The sequence below is a fragment of the Podarcis melisellensis genome (assembly GCF_964234715.1).
Source record: "Podarcis melisellensis genome assembly, chromosome: 3".
In the NCBI taxonomy this organism is placed as follows: domain Eukaryota; kingdom Metazoa; phylum Chordata; class Lepidosauria; order Squamata; family Lacertidae; genus Podarcis; species Podarcis melisellensis.
Genome location: NC_138530.1, coordinates 9,096,971 through 9,117,928, shown reverse-complemented (window position 1 = coordinate 9,117,928; position 20,958 = coordinate 9,096,971). Strand labels below are relative to the sequence as shown.

At 47.9% G+C, this 20,958-nt stretch overlaps 1 protein-coding gene across 1 annotated transcript in view; it reads right to left on the bottom strand.

Moving 5' to 3' along the window:
• Positions 1-5,361: 5,361 nt before the first annotated feature.
• BCL11A (BCL11 transcription factor A) overlaps positions 5,362-20,958 on the bottom strand; it is a 249,058-nt gene continuing 233,461 nt past the window's right edge. The window contains exon 4 of the mRNA XM_081903919.1: positions 5,362-8,933. Coding sequence (XP_081760045.1) covers positions 8,860-8,933 — 74 coding nt within the window. The 3' untranslated portion in view covers positions 5,362-8,859. The remainder of the gene's footprint in view (positions 8,934-20,958) is intronic.

The window sequence follows — 20,958 nt, the reverse complement described above, 5'->3', positions numbered from 1 at the left end:
CACTGTGGACTCATGTTAAGCTTGTGGTCCACTTCTACAGTGTGTGGCATCATCTCCATATTGGCAGAAGTGATGAACTCAGGAACAATGAACCCATGAAAATAAAAGTTATTCCCTATTGGCTGGAATGTGTCCTTGATCTCTGGTCAGGCTTCTTGCTTGTCTGGATGAAGGTAGCCGTGTTGGTTTGCCATAGTCGAAACAAAATAAAAAAATTCCTTCCAGTAGCACCTTAGCGACCAACTAAGTTTGTTATTGGTATGAGCTTTTGTGAAGAAGTGTGCATGCACACGAAAGCTCATGCCAGTAACAAACTTAGTTGGTCTCTAAGGTGCTACTAAGGGACGCGGGTGGCGTTGTGGGTTAAACCACTGAGCCTAGAGCTTGCCGATCAGATGGTTGGCGGTTCGAATCCCCGCAACGGGGTGAGCTCCCGTTGCTCAGTCCCTGCTCCTGCCAACCTAGCAGTTCGAAAGCACATCAAAGTGCAAGTAGATAAATAGGTACCACTCCAGCGGGAAGGTAAATGGCGTTTCCATGCACTGCTCTGGTTCGCCAGAAGCAGCTTAGTCATGCTGGCCACATGACCCAGAAGCTGTATGCCGGGTCCCTCGGCCAATAAAGCGAGATGAGCGGCGCAACCCCAGAGTCGGTTACGACTGGACCTAATGGTCAGGGGTCCCTTTACCTTTACCTAGGGTTGTTATGAAGTTAAGTTTGCTATGGCTGTTTTGCATCTGCCCACCCCCCACCTGTGGCCTTTGGATGTTTCCAAAGAAAGGAATGTGGCCCCCTGGCTAAAAAAATAAATAAAGGTGCCCTGGTGACTAGTCTCAAATGCTGCAGCAGCTGCTTTAAGATCCCATTGCAGCTAGATGCCTGAAAGCTCCAGCCATCAATCCCAGCCCTCTAGTCCGAAATATTAATGCAAATCAAGGGGTTTGCTGGCAGCAGCAGCAACAACAACAACCACCCCATTAGAATAAGTGAATACTGAAGATCTAATAACGAGCCGAGGAGACATTTCAGTGCCTCAATAACAGGGCAAGACACACCAAATCAAAAGGAGTAAGATGAACTGTGCATTTGCCTGGAAACATGAGTGCCAAATAAATGGCATATTAAGCAGAATAATCTCTAAAAGCCCACGACGGAGCCCATTTCAATTCACCTTTCCCTGAAGTTAATAGTTATCCTGCCACCTTCCAGAACAGAACTAAATATTCTAGCTGACAGGCTTCAAGTATTGCTATTGGCTATTTGGATTACCTAGCAGGATGTGCTGTGTGGAGCTGGAATGAGAATGCGCTGCTGTTTTCTGTGTGTTTGTCTTTTAAGATCCTGTTTGGAGATTCCGATAAGGATGTCAGTTCCTTGAGAGCCTCTGAAATTAGTGTGCTTTAACGAGCAGGTCCTTTCCGTTTTATTAGCACCCTGTAAAAAATTATATCGCCGAGCCGATGGCTCGTGATGTCTTAATCAATGTAATTTTTAAGGTCTGGGGTTGAGGGGAAGGCGGTGTCACAAATGGGTTAACCTTTGCTATGTTTTACTGCCAAGAGACTCTGTTAAAGATTACGGCATGCCGAGAGAAGCACGATAGGCTCCAAGCAGGCCAATGCCTTTGCGCCATCTTGTTTCTGTCATTTCGTTTCACTTTTTTCAGATCCTCACAGGCAAAAGGCTAGATTTGGGAAGCCAAAAAGAGTTCACTACAGTGGTACCTCGGGTTACAGATGCTTCAGGTTACATACGCTTCAGGTTACAGACTCCGCTAACCCAGAAATAGTGCTTCAGGTTAAGAACTTTGCTTCAGGATGAGAACAGAAATTGTGCTCTGGCGGCAGCAGGAGAGGCCCCATTAGTTAAAGTGGTGCTTCAGGTCAGTGGCGTAGTGTGGGGGGTGCAGGGGGGGCCGGCCGAACCGGGCGCAACATCTGGGGGTTAGGGTGCGCAAATCCACGGGTTAGGGTGCGCAAATCCACGGGTTAGGGGGCGCAAATTACTTGCCTTGCCCCGGGTGCTGACAACCCACGCTACGCCACTGCTTCAGGTTAAGAACAGTTTCAGGTTAAGTATGAACCTCCGGAACGAATTAAGTACGTAACCCGAGGTACCACTGTATTTTGGGCCATATCAGGTACAGGGATGAAGCTGTGGTTGCCATCACGTGAGGTCTTCTCTCCTGCATGTCATGATATTGCAACTTTCTGTGCTGGTGTAGAACAGGGCAGAAAAATGCAAATGCAATGACTCAAAAGAATTTTGGGGCTGGAAGGGAAACCAAGGGTCATCTAGTTGAAGCCTCTGCAATGGAGGAACTGCAGCTGAACCATCTGGGGGAGATGACAACCCAACGTCTGCTTAAGAACCTCCAAGTAGGGAGAACCCACCACCTTCCAGCTCTTACCATCAGAAAGTTCTCCCTGGTGTTTAATCGGAAGCTCCTTTCTTGAACTTGAATCCCTTGGTTTGCATCCTACCCTCTGGAGCAGGAGAAAGCAAGCTTGTTCCTCTTCCCGTGTGATAGCCCTTCAGATATTTGCCCCTCAGTCTTATCTTCTCCAGATGGTGAGGACCACAACTCCCATCATCCCTGACCATCCACCATGCTGGCTGGGGCTGATGGGAACTGTCCTCCAAAGAGATCTGTAAAGCATCAGGTTAAGGACGATGAATGTCGATGGACCCATTGTTTCACTTGGCATAAGGCAGTTTTCTGTAGACAGGGAGGCCACGGTGGCTGGGAATGATGGGAGCTGTAGTCCGCAATATCTTGGGGAGGGGGGCATCATGGTGGCTCCCCCAGCTTCCCATTGATGCTGCAGAGGAGGAACTGATCACATGATTGCCAGGTTTACTGGCTTCTAGGGTTTATCCACACTCACCTTTCCAGGTATGGTCCAGGTTTTAAAGCTCCATGCTTTCCGTGTGAAAACCTGCTCTTTAAAGCTCAATTGGAGCAGACGTCAATCTGCAGAAAACCCAGGTAGTTGTTTGCTCCAATTGAGCTTCAAAGAGTGGGTTTTCAGTGGGGGTGGGAGGTGCTTGGACACAGAGCTTTAAAGTGCCGACCTTTGCATGGAAAGGGTAGGGCAAAAGGTAAGTGGATAAACCCTTAGTTTGGCTCTTCCTGAACTAAACTGGTTCATTCTCATTGTGATTGATCCAACCTTGTACCCTCCATTTCAGCCTTCGCTTACTTGGTGCCTTTCGGACAACAATTCCCATCAGCCCCAGCCCACTCAGTTGGCAGTCCAAAGCACTTGGAGGGCACCAGGTTGGCAAAGGGTGCCCTGAATTAATGCTGCGGGCGTTGAACACTGGACACCATGTTCGCCTGTGTCTCACTATGTGGCGTTCAAATGTTCCAGACTGAGCTTGGTAGAATAATATCAGAAACCTTCCTGGGCTCCTTTGCCTTTGACTCCACCCCGCGTTGTTCCAGTAATGTAAGAAACCAACCAGTTGAGTGGGACAGACAAACCATGTGTCAGAATCTGGATCAGAGGACCAGCCTTGGTGCATGCCTTCCCATGTGGTTCTGCTCCAGCCTCATGGTGCTTGTATTCCTCTTACTGGAGCCAAGTGAGGAGACACCAGGGAGGTTCTCCCACACCACTCCAGGTATTGCAGAAAGCATTCCACCTGCTGCAGTAAGCTACTTGGAGCCCAAGTACTTAGAAGTGTGTCTCTCTCAGCATCCCGTGTCCTCCAGTTAGCAGGGGAGACCCTTTGGGTGATGCAGCTTCTGTCTGCTACCTGGTTGGCAGTGACTCATGACAGGGCCTTCTTGGTGGTGGGCCTGCATTTGTGGCACGCCTTCCCTAGTGAGGTGCATCTGTCTCCCTCACTGTTAACTTTTCAGGAAAGATTTTAAAACAATTCCTGTTTACCAAAGCATTTGATTGCCGAAACACACCGATCCTGACACAACCTGAAAGTTATTACTTGTGGGAGTATGTCGTAGCATTGCATTCTTTTATATGTTTTTCATTGTTTCTAAATGTTCCCCATATATATATATATATATGGTTCAGTTCTATTTCTCACCGTATGGTTCATGACTTTGCTTGGGAGATGGAAAGAAGCTTTCCTAAAAGCAGATAGGCCATTGAATCAGGGAGGCGCATGTGGGTGTTTCACCCCCTCGCCCAAAGCGTGGCTTGGCTTACGTGTACAGGCATCGGCCCACTACTTGTGTGTGACTGCGTATATTCATGGCACAGGGAAATGATTAAACAAATAGATTTAAACTGCAAAAAAGGCACACTCTGCCTCTGATTCACAGCCAGGCAGTTCAGGATACAAGTCTACCCACCCACCCCCAGCCATTGTTTCCACGTTGTTGCCACCATTCGTACCCATCTGGTAAGTTCTGCTGGTTCTTAGAGGGTTTCCAGATGTTTAGAGGGTATGTACAAGCTTTTTAGATGGTGTTCCCCACTCTACGCGATTTCATGTATACGCACGGTACCTGGGAACATAACGCCTGCAGAAGTGGGGAGACTCCGATTATGAGTATTCTTAATTGCTCAGGGAATAACTTTGGACAGAGCATTTCTCCGCTGCTTGCAACACGTGGTGGCAAAAGGGGGTAGAGATCAGTGGACAGCAGGCCAGCACCGCTCCCCACACCCTATGCCATCCCTCTCGCCAAGTCTTCTCACATGAACATTGACTCCACCCATGCACCCACCTGTCGAGTTAGGAAGCATCGCTGCCAGGTGACCTGTTTATGGAGCAGCTATCCTGATTCGTTTGCACCATGTTTACACGGTGCTTAGATTACCTCATCCATCTATTGAGCATCCATTCTGATTTTTTGGTGGGGACGCTAGATGACGCTGCGTCAAGCGAATGTTATCCCGCCCTTTCCGGTGCGTTTTCTGGCCACTTTCCTTAGCACAAGAAGCCTGGTTTTAGAGGGGGATACAGATCTGTTGCAAAGGAGCTCCACCTCCACCTCCATTGCCTGATTGGAATGGGCTGGTGTGAGAGTGAGTCCCACCTGAAAACAGTGACTCTATAGAAGCAGGTTTAGATGATCAACCGAGTTGGCTCTTTAAGGAGGCACTTAGGTTCTGTACCTTGTTGAACAGCCAGGATAAGGCAGATTTTTTTTAACCATCTCTTAAGTGTTGGGGACCATTGTTAAAAGAAATTTATTAGCAACCCCCACCCTGCCCCACAGGAGAATATTGCTGCCGCCGATGTGCAATCATTGGTTGACACAAATACGTTTCAGGTTTTTGTTGTTGTTTCTTATTTTTTTTCTCCCAAAAAACAAACACAAAGTAAAGCATGTTGTGTTTCCCCTCCCCCGCACAGCTCTCCCCTTTGCCCCGCCCCCGCCCCCAAAGTACACATTTAAGCAACAGAAATGCGGTACATCACAATCAGCATCACCCAGCAACACACAAATGATAAATTAAGACGGCTGGGAAACTCACATGGAGTGCGACAAGAATAAATACCAATATGATTGTTAGAATGCAGAGTTGCGAGAATGAATTCAGTGCTTCTTCTGGGAACTTAATGCCGCCCACGGCTCCGAATCGTCCAGTGTGGATATATATGGTTTTGCTTGTTATTTAGTTTGGAACAGGAAATGTCGTAGATGATTTTAAAACGGGAATAGCCAACCTTCCGGGTGTTGTAGGAGTATGTCTACCATCAGCCTGCAAGGTCAATGGCCAATGTTGACGGGAATTGTAGTCTAGCGACACTTGGAGCGTGCCATGTTAGCTAGTTCTGATTCAAAGGCATACGAGCTACATAGTCCAGAGGTAGCCAACGTTGTGCCCTCCATATGTTCAGTCTACCAACTCCCACCAGCCCCAGCCAACGTGGCCAGAGACGATGGGGCTGCAGCACACCATTTTGGGCAACTTGGTCCTTGAGTAACTTGGTCCTTGTTATTTCCAGCAAAAGGCAGGCATCCCCAAACTCAGCCCTCCATCTGTTTTGGGACTACAACTCCCACCATCCCTAGCTAACAGGACCAGTGGTCATGGATGATGGGAACTATAGTCCCAAAATATATGGAGGGCCAAGTTTGGGGGTGCCTGATCTAAGGTAATGGGACTGGCCCAAGACCCTGGAGTCTACGCAGTGTAAACAATACAGGGCAACAGTAACCAATGGGCTGGCTCAGTATAAATCTGCTCCCTATAAGCAAACATGACCAGCTAATCAGCTGCCTCGCTGAGCCAGTGCTCCATTTTGAAAGAGTTGCACGTGAACCCAGCAAGCTACATGAACCAACCAGGTTGGTTAAATTGAGTGTTCCCCAGTAGGCTATACAAAGATGTGTGGTGACTGAGGATGGGGGTGGGACTCAGCATTTGAAACCGAGGGGTTGAAAAACCCAAGCCTGGAGGGCCACATTTTGTCCCCTGGCCCCGGGGCTCATTCAGTGGCCTGGCAGCTTCCTAGGTGGCCTGGCAGCTTCCTAGGTTCTTAACTACAAATCCTTGAGGTTGCCTGTCCTGTTTTTGTACAGCGCCGAGCTTTTTCAAGAAACGAACAAGTAAATACTACGTTCTCTAAGACTCTGGCAACCAGTTCATCGTATCGGCTTTGCAGAAATCCGCCATGGCATTTACAGTATGGAGGCCCTGCTTCTCTTCAGCTAAAGCAATGACTCCATGGTTTCCCCCATTCACTCATGACCTGTGCTCCTGTAATGTCTGTTTGTGCCACCTCCCTGCTTCATCTTAAACCCTGAAGGATGCCACAACTGGCGTGGTGGAAGGTGGCAGCGGGGGCCCCAATTCTGCCACTTACACAAGGGCAGGCCTAAGACATTTTCCTGCCTGCAGCCAATGGCGTCATCTTGCAAAGTCCTGATGCACAGTGCCCAAGGCTTGTGAAGTTATTTTGGAGCCCGAGGTGAAAAATAAGAATCCCGTAAGCATCTCTCTGACACAAACATGAAGCACGGATAAATCAAATAACTAAACATCTGCTGCCAGCTCATGAAATCTAAAAATCAGTCCCCTGCCTGCCTTGTTTTGCCTGAATGGTGAGTTTGACCCTTAAGGGTGCTCTGGGCATGTGAAGCTTATAGCAAGTCAGACCACTGGTCCATCTGGCTCAATATTGTCTACACTGACTGGCAGCATCTCTCCAGGATTTTCAGACCTGGAGATGATGGGGACTGAACCGAGGACCTTTTGCATGCAAAACAGATACCCTTCCCCAGTATTTTTATGGGACATTTATAGTACTTGATCATGGTCAAATACTTTATTGCATTTCTATATATACATATATATCACCTTTCCTGCCAAGGCACCCAAGGTGGATTGCAATCTTAAAAAATATTCCAACAATCTGATATAAAATGTGAAGTTGGCCCAGTGCAGGACGCAGACCAGCAGGAGCAGGACCTGACATTGCCTCTGCCTCTCTTAACTTACAGCTGAGTCACGATATTTGACAGGCCAAATAACCAAGAAAGACCCCCTCAGCCAGTGAGGGGAAACTCTCAGTGCCTTCAAGGTACCAAGGCAGAGCTAAACTATGGAACTCATTCCCAGGGAAGGCAGTGATAGCCGCCAACTCTGATGACTTTAAAAGAGCATCGGATAAATCCATGGAAGATGAGTCTATCAGGGACCACTAGCTATGATGGCTCTGTTCTGCTTCCATGGCCGGAGCTGGTATGTCTCAGAATACCAGTTTCTGGAAGCCCCAGATGGGGGAGAAGAGGACTCTTGCGCTCAGGTCCCGCTTGGCGGGTTCCCTGCAGGCACTCTGAGAAAAGGACGTTAGTCTACAATGGGTCACTGGCCTGATCCTGCAGGTTCTTCTCGTGCACAGGGTTGACACTCACGTTTGCTCCTACCACGGCAGTTGCTGCCAGCAGTGAGTGTGTGGATGTTTAATTGTGTGTGTTTTGATATCTTAGAAGCTGCTCAGAGTGGCTGGGGCTAATAATAATAATAGCAACCTCGCGGTAATATTGGCCTCTGAAGACTCTTGCAGATCAGAAAGACATCCCTTCTCCCTCTTGGACCTTGGTTAGTAAAGACTTGAAGGCCATTACCTTATACTGAGCCAGACTACTGGTGAGCTCCGGTGGTGGAGGAATATAGCTCCCATCGTCCCTGGCTGGGGTTGATAAGCACTGGAGCTCAACAATATCTCCAGGGCACCACCTAGGATGGCCCTGATAAAGCCCAATCATCTCTACTTTGCCTGATAGCGGTGCTCCAAGATCTTGAGCCAACATTTCACATTACGAAAAAACTGTGGACTTTACCCACACTCTTTATTTTATAGGTGGGAGGGGTCCTGTCACATTCTGGATGTTCCTCAAATTACCAGAACAGGTATGTGTTGAGAAGATTTATTTTGTGGTCGACTGCGCTAGGTCGCACTTGTCACAGGTGTGAGGAACCTTTGGCTTTCCAGATGTGGCTGAACTGCAACTCCCACCTTCCCCAGCCATTGACCACGCTTGCTATGGATGGGAATTGTAGTTCAAGCAACATCCGGAGGGCCAATTTTCCCCCAATCCTGCTCCATCAACCTGCTTTCAGGCGGCTTTCCAGATCGAAGACGGAAGATTGTCAAATAAAAGAGAGGGGAGGTAGCGGGGAAACATGGGAAGCCCCTGATGGAATTAGGGTGGTTTTTTTAATGACGCGGTTTTTATACTCTGTTAAAAATATATAAATAAAGAGTCTTCGGGCAGGCAGTAGTAGCAGGGGGCTCGGTCGGTTCCCGCCTTTTGCGTGGCAACTTCTGGAGCTGCTCAGTCAGACGGCGCCACAAAAAAACCAACCCGAGAGCAAGCCCCACATGGATGTCAGGGACGCAGAGACATCCCCTTCTGCGTTTCACATTCTCTCAGAATTTAAGCGTCCTTGGGCTTCCGTCCGGAATCTGCCATGCATCAAGCGTCCCCTGGGCGCTACGCCAGCCTGCAAAAGGAAAAGGAAAAGGAAGAAAGGACAGGGGGGCAGAGGGGGGCAAGGAGAAGAAGAAGAAGAAAAAGGTGTAATATGGACCGAAAGTCAAAATGTTCATGTTCACAAATAAGAGACTGGGTGATTGGCGACTCATCCAAGATAACAAACTCTTATAATATCTAGGCATAGCAATCCAGTGGTCCCAATCCAGCACATGCAATTAATCTCTCTCTCTCTCTCTCTCTCTCTCTCTCTCTCTCTCTCACACACACACACACACACACACACACACACACGACTGTGGGTGGGAATTCGTGTTTAAGGGGCTGGACATGATTACTTGTGATTGGCCCTCCACATGTGTTTCTGGATGCACATCTGCATCAGCTGTTGCACACGCAGGTGGACCTCCCTTTGCTGGATTGGAGCCTTTGAATCGAGACCAACACACAGCATACTCATCAAAATAAAAATCATAATTAGTCAATGCAAGGTCTTCGTTGAGATGCGAAGGTTGCCATCTGATCCCACGAGGAGGACCTCCCACGGCATGAGATTTAGGCAACTGTCCTTGCGCCCTCCCAAACTTGGCTGGCTTTGTCAGGAACTCTGGACGTGGAAGTCTGATATGAAGAATTCTTTCCGTGTTTTGTGCCTCTTGCGTTCTCTGATCTGATGTTCTCCTCTCTCTTCTTTGGACTGGTACCCAACAACACCAGTGTGACGGCTTCGTTCACAGACGCTGCCAAACTCATGACATGGAGCTCAGTGGGCAGCTGAACACCACTTAAGTATAGGATGGAGGTTCTGGGTTGAAAGGTGGTTATATTATTTGCACTGTGCTGTAATTTTTGTTTTAGGGCTTCCCAATGGCTTTCTTGAAATGTAAGCAAATAGATGCAAGACGGTGGGGTGAGGGATGGTCTCCAGAGGTCAGCCTGGAGGAAAAGATGGTGGTCGGTAGACCCATGGGGGGCTAGGAGTTCTCCCTAGGTACACCACACACCCTTTGCAAAACCCAGCAGGGACATTATATCCTTGCTTACAAACCCATTCTTCCCATGATACATCTCCATGGCCAGAAGAAAGTCATAGCAGAACTCTGGTGTCATCGATTTGGAACATAGGAAGCAGCCCTGACAAAAGCGCAGCATGAACTACTTTCTGGGTTCATGAGGCTCCTCCTGGCCGTTTTTGTTTAGTACGAAGGTCCTATGGACTAGTTATCACCAAGAGTTCATGACCGGTTGTGAATCCCACCCCCCCAGTTCCCACACATAGAAATCTAGCATGTTAAGGACAAGCTTGAGGTGTAGCCCTCTTTGACATCCCAGTTTTCTATGTAGATGGAATTCTTTGAGTCAGTGCAGCTCTGTAGCCCTTGAAAGGGCTAAAGCGTTGTAGCCCTTCGGTGAGAGTTAGTCATGCCTTCTTCTCACATATAATTTCAAGGTCCACCCAAAACCTGCAGAAGGCCAACAACAAAGGCTTTCCATTTGCAATGGCTTCCCCTTTCGAGGTTCTTTGGCCTCAAGATGTGCAGTGACAATGCTTCTGTTACCTGTCCCGCCGCCTTGAACCACCTCCCTCCTTTTATTGACTTTGCTCCCTTTCCCTCACCAGAAATATATATATAAATAGGGAAATGTTTCACAGGACCATCGGTCAGGCTTGTACAGAATGTTGGCACAGCTTAAGAATACATTACGGTTGCCGTCAGAATCCATTTCAGAAAACTAACAAACAGCGAATGGGCCTCAATGGTTCATGCTTTTATAACACCATTAATTTATCACACCGCTGGAAAAATGTCACATTTGGTATTACTGCTTCTTTCAGTTTCTTTTTTGCTTTAGTGTTCTGGCCACCCTGCACTGTCATCTTAAAAAGTTGTGTTATTATTCTATTTCCATCCCACTCGCTTCTTGTTGACTGGCCTCCCTTCTCACCCACCCACCCACTCACCCACCTAATTATGTTCCAGTTATTCAAGCAGCGCCCTGGAACGTGGCCTGTAAAGAGGTCTGCCTTCCAACCAGGTCACACGCAGGGCTAAAGGTTTCAAACATGAGCTGCTCTTAAATGAGATTGAACTTTCCAAACATTGCCTTGCCATCAACCTCTCTTGCTGCCTCTGCTCCCCAGACATGGGCAAATGGGCCCTTCTTATCGCCAAAGTTCGCCTTTCCCTTTCTTCCCCAAGCCTTCCAACAATTATGTGGCTCCCACAGTGACCGTCTTTCTCGCCTACGGCATTCCTGCCATCACACCTCCCTGTATTGTGTTTGGTATGCAAATGTCATTGCAAGCCCAATCCAAGGTGAGTCAGAGAGTATGCCTCTCTGAACACCGGTTTCCGGGACTCGCAAATGGTGAGTCTTGCTTATGGACTTCCCAGTTGGTTGGCCAATATGGCAGGACTAAATAGGACTGTGGTCTGATCCTGAGGGGCACTCCTGGTGTTCTTAGCTCTTGGAAATGGTCCAGTGTGTCGAGCCTTGGTTGGCATTTTTTTTTAAAAAAATGAAAATAAATAATTGTGGCCTGCCCTTTCAGTTTATCAATGCTGTGCATCTCAATCCCAATGTTGGACCAATGAATAAGCATCAGATTATTTATTCCCATATGGTGAACAGGAGTGGAAATCTCTCTTGCAACTCAGTAAAGTGGGGGTAGCCAACACACTGCCCTCCAGATGTTTCTGGATGCTATCTTCCACAGACCCAACAGTATAGCCATTGGTCTGGGGTGATGGAAGCTCAAGGGACAGCAACACAGGCCTCCACCCAGTTATTCCCTACAGAGGTTCCACCTATGCATCCTTCTATGAAGCACCATAGCTGCCTACACCCTTGTATAAGCTAAGCAGTGGCGTAGCGTGGGTTGTCAGCACCCAGGGCAAGGCAAGTAATTTGCACCCCCTAACCCGTGGATTTGCGCCCCCTAACCCATGGATTTGCGCCCCCTAACCCGTGGATTTGCGCCCCCTAACCCCCAGATGTTGCGCCCGGTGCGGCCGGCCCCCCCTGCACCCCCCACGCTACGCCACTGAAGCTAAGGAAGAGGAGAATGGGAAGCTGCCTTATATCAAGTCAACCTCAGCATTGTTGACTCTTGCTGGAAATGGACCTCTAGGATTCAGTCTGGAGATGTTCTTAGTCCCGCCAAGAGATGCTGGGGATTGAACCTGGGCCATGACTGAGCCTACAGCCCTTCCCCAAACTCTTAACTGAATTGTAAGAGAAGGAGTTTGGGTGAGTGTAATGTTATTTCTAGGATTTCTGGGATCTGGCGACAAGCCCAGTGATCCTAGATGGTTTTCTCAGTATGAAAAACTGAAGATGCCCAGCTATAACGTGATTTGCAGGCATTTGTAAAGCATATTTTGTAGACTTAATTTGCTGGGGTCCCCCCCCCCCAAGATGAAGACAGACGTAGACGGAGTGACATATTTATACTTCACATTCTATACATGTGCAATGTAATGGAAACTTAAATAATGGCTATGATTGTTTCGTAACCAGATGAATTTTTTTTTAAAAAAAAAAGAGAGGGGGAATGAAATTGGAAGTCACTCTCATGGTACAAACAACTCCATAACACCAACACAACAGAATGGCATAGAACTCTTTTAATAATGTTTAATGCCTAAAGATCAAATATAATGGTCCAGCCAATCAAAATAATGAGTCTTTGCCGCCACAGGAAGAGCAGAGACCCGAGTTTGTTTGGCGCCACCATCTTGGTTGGAGTAAGCTACTTCCCACCCTCAAATTAAAGGTAAAGGTAAAGGCACCCCTGCCCGTACGGGCCAGTCTTGTCAGACTCTAGGGTTGTGCGCCCATCTCACTCAAGAGGCCGAGGGCCAGCGCTGTCCGGAGACACTTCCGGGTCACGTGGCCAGCGTGACAAAGCTGCATCTGGCGAGCCAGAGCTGCACACGGAAACGCCGTTTACCTTCCCGCTAGTAAGCGGTCCCTATTTATCTACTTGCACCCGGGGGTGCTTTCGAACTGCTAGGTTGGCAGGCGCTGGGACTGAACGACGGGAGCGCACCCCGCTGCGGGGATTCGAACCGCCGACCTTTCGATAGGCAAGCCCTAGGCGCTGAGGCTTTTACCCAGAGCGCCACCTGCATCCCTAACCCTCAAATTACTGTCCTCTTTATGTAGTGGAACAACAGAGGCATTCATCCTGCCCCTCCATGTTCAGTCTGAGGCAGGTGCTCCATGCTGGGAACCATATCACGTAATTCTTCTCCTTCATACAAGGGGTGAAGGATAATGCAATGTCCGCTCCCCCACAAGAAGAAGAAGAGTTTGGATTTGATATCCCGCATTTCACTCCCTTTAAGGAGTCTCAAAGCTGCTAACATTCTCTTTTCCCTTCCTCCCCCACAACAAACACTCTGTGAGGTGAGTGGGGCTGAGAGACTTCAGAGAAGTGTGACTAGCCCAAGGTCACCCAGCAGCTGCATGTGGAGGAGCGGAGACGCGAACCCGGTTCCCCAGGTTACGAGACTACCGCTCTTAACCACTACACCACAACAAGCTTTTGCACTGAGGACTGTCAGGAACTTGGAGTCAGGGTCCTCTTCTTCAGGAGATGGAGTCGAGGACTCCTAACCAGAAGGAGAAGGGGATGAAGGGGCAGCCCCGGGAAACACTGCTACCATGCGAGCCTGTGGGGCCAGCCCAAGGATATCTTTGGCAGATGTCCCAGTGAGACCAGAGGCTTCCACACTGTTGGGAGACTACTGGAGAAAGCTGCGTCCCTTGAACTAAAGCAACACCTCCCAGGTCTAACAAGCAAGATGCAATTGCTACAATAATAATAATAATAATAATAATAATAATAATAATAATAATAATAATAATTTATTATTTGTACCCCGCCCATCTGGCTGGGTTTCCCCAGCCACTCTGGGCGGCTTCCAACAAAGATGAAAAATACACTAAAATGTCACATATTAAAAACTTCCCTGAACAGGGCTGCCTTCAGGTGTCTTCTGAATGTCAGGTAGTGGTCTATCGCTTTGACATCTGCTGGAAGGGCGTTCCACAGGGCGGGCGCCACTACCGAGAAGGCCCTCTGCCTGGTTCCCTATAACTTGGCCTCTCGCAGTGAGGGAACCGCCAGAAGGCCCTCGGAGCTGGACCTCAGTGTCTGGGCAGAACGATGGGGGAGGAGATGCTCCTTCAGATATACTGGACCGAGGCCGTTTAGGGCTTTAAAGGTCAGCACCAACACTTTGAATTGTGCTCGGAAACGTACTGGGAGCCAATGTAGGTCTTTCAAGACCGGTGTTATATGGTCTCGGCGGCCGCTCCCAGTCACCAGTCTAGCTGCCGCATTCTGGATTAGTTGTAGTTTCCGGGTCACCTTCAAAGGTAGCCCCACGTAGAGTGCATTGCAGTAGTCCAAGCGGGAGATAACCAGAGCATGCACCACTCTGGCGAGACAGTCTGCAGGCAGATAGGGTCTCAGCCTGCTTACCAGGTAGAGTTGGTAGACAGCTGCCGTGGATACAGATTTGACCTGTGCCTCCATGGACAGCTGTGAGTCCAAAATGACTCCCAGGTTGCGCACCTGGTCCTTCAGGGGCACAGTTACCCCATTCAGGACCAGAGAATCCTCCACACCTGCCCACCTCCTGTCCCCCAAAAACAGTACTTCTGACTTGTCAGGATTCAACCTCAATCTGTTATCCGCCATCCATCCTCCAACCGCCTCCAGACACTCACACAGGACCTTCACTGCCTTCACTGGCTCTGATTTGGTACGACAGAGGACTCAGTCTTGGCTTGCTTCTTGCTGAAGCAAAACCAGAGCCCTGTGTTTCTGGAGCAAAGCCTGTACTGCCTTTGAAAAGGGATTGGTGAAACTGTTGATTTTTCTCCATTTCTCTTCTCCCCATTCCCCCTCCATGTTCAGTTTTCCACATCAAGTTGCAAATTTGTTTTTGTTTTTGTTTTAAAGCCCTCATGGAAATTCATCAGCTTTCTAGTGAGAATTTCCACACAGTTCCCTATGATATATGCACTGCATAGAAGTCTCCTGTGGCGAGTTAAGAATAGTCTCCAGGTGACCAGACCAGCAAGCATTTTTAAATCAGAACAGGGTTTTTTCTTTCCCCCATCTCTCCTCCTTTCTCTCTGTGTGCCACAAAATAACTAATATACGTGGGCATGTCTAACTAAATGATTTAAAGACACCTGGAGGCTTATTTGCAAGGTGAAAGCAATAGGGTGGCAAACTGATCCGAGGACGGGGTATTTTTTAATGGCCCAGTCGTGGTCACCTAGCATCTGAAAACCCCAAAAGGATATAGATGTTCTGCAGAATATCATGTTTACTAGGCTTTATGTGAACACAAATGATATATGTGTTGCACCCCTTCCTAATATTCTGGAGGCACCTACATTAGTGGAAGGCTTGCTTCCAAAAAAAAAAAGCTGGGGGAAGGAAAGTGTCAGGTGGAATGACTCCCCAATTCAGGACCCTCTCAGCTTTTCCCTGGCTTCCTCCCCCTCGGCCATTTCCTGGGGTTTCCACACCAGATTCTGAAACTGTTCAGTGTGCAACATTAATGGCAGGTTGCATTGAAAATCCCTCTCCAAAGTCCCCCCCCCAAAAAAAAATGAAAGGAGGTTTTGAATAGTGGCCGGCAAGGACTATAGCAGTTGCATTGGCCCCGTGATCTGTCTAGTGCACCATGTGGACTCTAATGTATCTGTGCAAAGAGCAGGCACGATTGCCACAGGACTTTTCAGGATCGCACGACTTGGCACAGCTCTGAGAAGACCTCTGTAGACGTGCTCTTGATAACAGCCATAACCCACGACCTAAGTGCCTTTTGCAGCCATGTTGATTTCAAATGGGGATGGAGCTGTAACTTCATTCCTACACTTACCTGGGAGTAAGTACCACTGAACTCAATGGGACTTAGACATGTTTTGGTTATGCAATGGGCCCAGCTCTGCATTAAAGCAGCCAGGTGAAAAAGAGGACAGGGCTCCTGCAACTTCTATGGTTGTGCAGAAGAGGGGGATTTAAGCAGCAGTAGCCTGCTATGCTGACATTTTCTTTTCTACACCCCAAGGGATGAAGGGAGCTGCCTTACCTTGAATCAGAACTTTGATCTATCTAGCTCACTGCTGCCTATACGGACTGGGTTCTAGGGTTCTAGGCAGGGGATATTCCCAGACCTTCGTGGAGATGCTGGGCGATTGAAAATGGGACCTTCTGCACGCAAAGGAGGTGCTATGACCATTCCCCCTGGGAGGGGTCCACCTTGCCACCTTACTCTGTTGCTAGTAGAAAGGGGAAGGGACAGGTGTTGGAGACAGATATAGTAATTTAGAAATGAACAGGGGAGTCAGAAGAAGAGGAGTTTGGATTCAATATCCCGCTTTATTGAATCCAAACTCTAACAACCTCCTTTCCCTTCCTCCCCCACAACAAACACTCTGTGAGGTGAGTGAGGCTGAGAGACTTCAGAGAAGTGTGACTGGCCCAAGGTCACCCAGCAGCTGCATGTGGAGGAGCGGGGAATCGAACCCGGTTCACCAGATTACGAGTCCACCGCTCTTAACCACAACACCACACTGTACACAAATACAGGGAGAGAGGAGTGAAGCGTTTGGAAAGGTGGTAAGAATAAAAAATGGACTGCAAGTAAGGGGGAGTAAAGGAAGCTACTTGAGGTAATTCAAAGATTGTGTACAATGAGAAGAACAAGACAGGTGGGAAGAATCTTCGACTTTGGCTTGAGACATTGTCATAACAGCAGGGAAAAGCATTAGCGAGACGTCCCTTAGAACTAGGATGAAGCAGAAGGTCTGTGGCAGAAAAAGGCAAATTGGTGAGCTTCTCCTCACAAAGAAGATAAACTAAAGCAAGAGATGTGAAGAGAAGCATCCTTTGAGTTGTCCTGATGTGAGAAGAGCGGAAGCATCAAGAGTGGCTGCCTATTGGATCCTGTCCAGGGAGGAGAAAAGACAAAGCAGACCCTACTTCTTTAAAAATAAAAAATAAAATCAACATGATGAGAAGCTGGAGATCTAGGAAGAACAGAGGTGAAAAGTGTCACAGAAGTTCACCGAGGAAAGAAAGTTGGGGATGGCAGAAGAATTATCTGGACCTGATTGATGGCCATTTATGAGAATCATGCAGGAAAACTTTATCTTAAAACTATGGTTTCAGCAAAGAAATTGAAAAAGCCAAACTGGAGGGGTGGGGAGTCAAGGAGAATCGATAGACAACAAATACATCACTCAAAGCCAGTCTAAACAATGTGTTTGCCATGGGGACTGGTACCTCCTTAGTAAACGCCGGCTGTGTAGTGAGGAGCACAATGTGCGAGCCTGAACTGTTTCGTTCTGGGTGCCTTCAGCCCATGTCAGTGGTGTTTACTGGTGGGGACTTTCACTCTATCAACATGCTGGCCTGGAGCTGTTCTTAATTTAAACAGTATGTCCTGAGCTCAGGGTGTAAGTGTGGTGAGTGGAACATCCAGGACAGGTCTCACTTGAGTTTAAAAGGGAATGGAAACATTCCATTAGCAGGAATGAGGAGGCCTGTGATATTTCTTAATCGGTTTTAGTGCAAGGTGGGGGAATCTGTAATCCTCCAGTCCCCACCAGCCTCCAAAACATGGCCAACGGTCAGTTACAAGGGGAGTCATGCGCAAAAGAAAGGGAGGGACCTGAACTAAAAGAAAGGGGAATCTCAAGAAACTGTTTTTCTGTATATATAGTAACTGCACAAAAAGCTACACAACCCCTAGGGTGCCTCTGGATGTTACAAATGAGCATCACCAATGAATATTCTTCTGCAGTCAGTTGACAATGTTTGAATGTCAAATTTGCAGACTCCAAGGCAGCCCATGCCATCTCCCTCCACGGATCTTAAGAAGTCATGGCATGCAAGCACTACCAGACGACCGCAGAAGAAACAGCACAGGCAACGAGAGGGTCTTGTTCACACCATGCAAACTCACTGTCACTCACCTTCACAAGTGCTCTGTGAGATTTATATTTTAGAGGCAAGGAGCTGGCAATCACCTGCCTAAGACAGTCCAGTGAGTCCATGGCAAATGTAGGCTTTGTTGACCTCTAGCTCAACTCTTTAGCTAACAGACTAAAAAACTGTGAGGTTGGTGGGAGACCAGAAAAGGGAAAGGCAGCACAGCCTTGGCTATCAGTGGCTACCAGCCACAGCGGCTTTGTTTTCGCTCCACTGTCGAAGGAAGCATGCTTCTGAATACCAGTTATTGCAGAGCGGAAGTGGGGAGACTGCTGTAATGCTCAGGTCCTGCTTGCGGGTTTCGCATGGGCATTGGGTTAGCCACTGTGAGAACAGGATGCAGGACTAAGATGGGCCTCATCTGTCTTCTTCCACAAAGAATCAGCAAGGAATTGTTGGCATCGGTATGCCTTGGGAGACAATGGAGGAGTGTGTCTTTGGGAGTGGTGTCAAAATGTTGGAAGGTTACAGCAACTGCTGTGGTTGTAGGGACGGATACAGGAGAGACATGTTTTATTGCATCTGGGGTAGGTGAAGGTGTCCGCTTGTGCTGATGCAGGTGAACCAGGATGTTTCTTCTCTCTGTGCTCCTCCCAGAGGTCATTCCTATGGACGCATGACCTGCTAAGTCTCCAGGCACTCTGGTCATCTGCAAGGGATCCCCACACGGCGGGTTAAGAGATCGCCCCATAAAGGTCAACCAAATCTGGAGACTGCAAGAGAACAATGAAGAGGAAAGTGGAGGATTTGAAGAAGACAGCAAATTATATAGAAGCCAGGAAGAAAAGGAAGGAGAATGGGTAGCAGAAAACTGAGAATCCAAAGCCCGTTTGGATACAAGTGTTTTCTACCACAGAGGAATGCCCATCAGGTGGGCAGGGACAAATGACATGGAGCATTGATTTTGCTAGGAAGAGACACAAACACTCCCTACTTTTGCCATAGGTTGTTCCGCATGAAATTAATATTCCAGTGGATTTAATATTCAAGTGCATGTTTCATTTTTTTTGGAGGGGGGAAGTTACCATTGGAGAAAAAGAATCCAGAAGTGCAAGAAAAGCACCATAATGGGAGGGTAAAAGGGCTGGTATGAAATTAAAAGGGTAGCGTGAAGAAGGAAGGGGTGGCAGAATGTGTATTATAGAATAGCCATAATAGCAGCTATGTTTTACCTCCACTGTTGGAGATGGTATGCCTCTGTAGCAATTGTTGGGAATCAGAAGTTGAGAGACTACTGTTGCACTCAGGTACTGAATGTGGGCATCCCATAGGCATCTGATTGGCCACTGTGAGAACAGATTGCTGGACCAGGTGGGCCTTGGGTCTGATTGACAAGGGATTTTCTTATGACTTTGAACTGGTTCCACAGCCATTCCTTCTCTCCAGGACACTGGAGGTGTGCAAGTGATTCTCCCCCCAGCAGATTCTCAGCACCCTCTTCAAATTATGATCTATTCATGACAGCTAAAGTGGAATAAAGTGATGTGAATTTTAGTGTCAATATGGCTGATGGGACATTTTGTCCCCAAAAATGATTCCTGGGTTGCTTGCCTTATGTTTATATATGAGGGAAGTTTTGATCAGAATGGGCCAACTTCTGTACTTGTCCATGGATTTCCAGAATCATGGCTTCTTGTTATGAATTTCCAGAGGCATGGCTATGTTAGTCTTGAAACTGCCCCTAATCTCCATGCCAGAGCATGTGTTTGCATGCGCGAGGTGCGCAACACTGGCATTGCTGTCTAAAGGATGCCCGGTATCAAGAAAGGCCTCCATCTGTAAGACTTAAGAGAGCCACTGCCAGTGAAAATAGTGAATAATGGCCTAGGCTAGATGGATTCAGGGTGTAATTCAGGGACTAGGTCCATCCAGATGTGGTCATTTACCTATACATACACCTGTCATTCTCTTATGAGCTATAATGTTGCAGACCACATGGACCAGAGAAGTAGGTACGGGGAGGAGTAAACATAGCAGAAGCAGCAACGTCATAAACCACGACTACACCTTTCATGGTGCTATCATAATAAACATAGAGTCCCACTAGCAGGAGCCTGAACAGCGACTTCTGCTAGCACAGTGGAGCTTCCTTGTTCCTCCTGCAGCCCCCGCCCCGACCTTAGGCTCTGGGAGGTGGTACTTTCACTAATCATAGGCAACCATTTCTAGTTCCCATGCAATGGAAATCAATGCCCTTCACTTACTATGACATTGTATGTGAAATGTTAGGCAGGCTAGTCTTGTTTCTTTATTATTAAATATCGTCGTTGTTGCGCACGAGCTCTACGCAAGCAGGGGCTCCCTCATTCTATGACATGGTAGTGGCATTGTACATGAAGCTCTCCCAACACTGAAGAGCTGCATGTCTCAAAAACCTGGAGCAGTGTGAGATGGACCAGATGCTGATAATTTTGAAAGTTATGCCAACCAGCTTGGTGGCCGCACTAGGTCACCATGTTGTTTGCCCAGCTAGGTGGTGCAGTGGGGAAAGGCCATAGCTTAGTGGTAGGGCATCTGCCTCTCAAGCAGAAGGTCCCAGGTTCAATCCCAGGCATCTCCAGGTGAAGTGCAGACTGTCCCCCACCTGAAATCCCAGAAAGCTTCTGCCAGTCAGTACAGACAGCACTGACCTAGATGGACAGCTTCCCATGTTCCTAGTGGAGTTCAGTTCTCAGCCAATGGACAACTGAGCGGTGATGTATTAAGGGTCCTCTCCACTTGGATGCGTAACATGAGACCAACCCATGCAAAAGCATGGGGGCACTGGGGCCGGCGGGAGGGGAAAATATAGTATTTCCTCAGTTACTTAAGACAAGTGATGTATTTTGAGGAGGCGTTGGACAAAATAAGACAACAAAAATGCTATTGGATGAGAACAATGTGACAATTTCTTACAAATCAAAAAGGCAAATGAGAAATAAGCCATTCTGTTACACTAGGAAGAGCAAGAGACGGTATCACAGAGGTATGTGTTTTTAATAAAGCAAATAGATGCTGCAACATGCAGTAT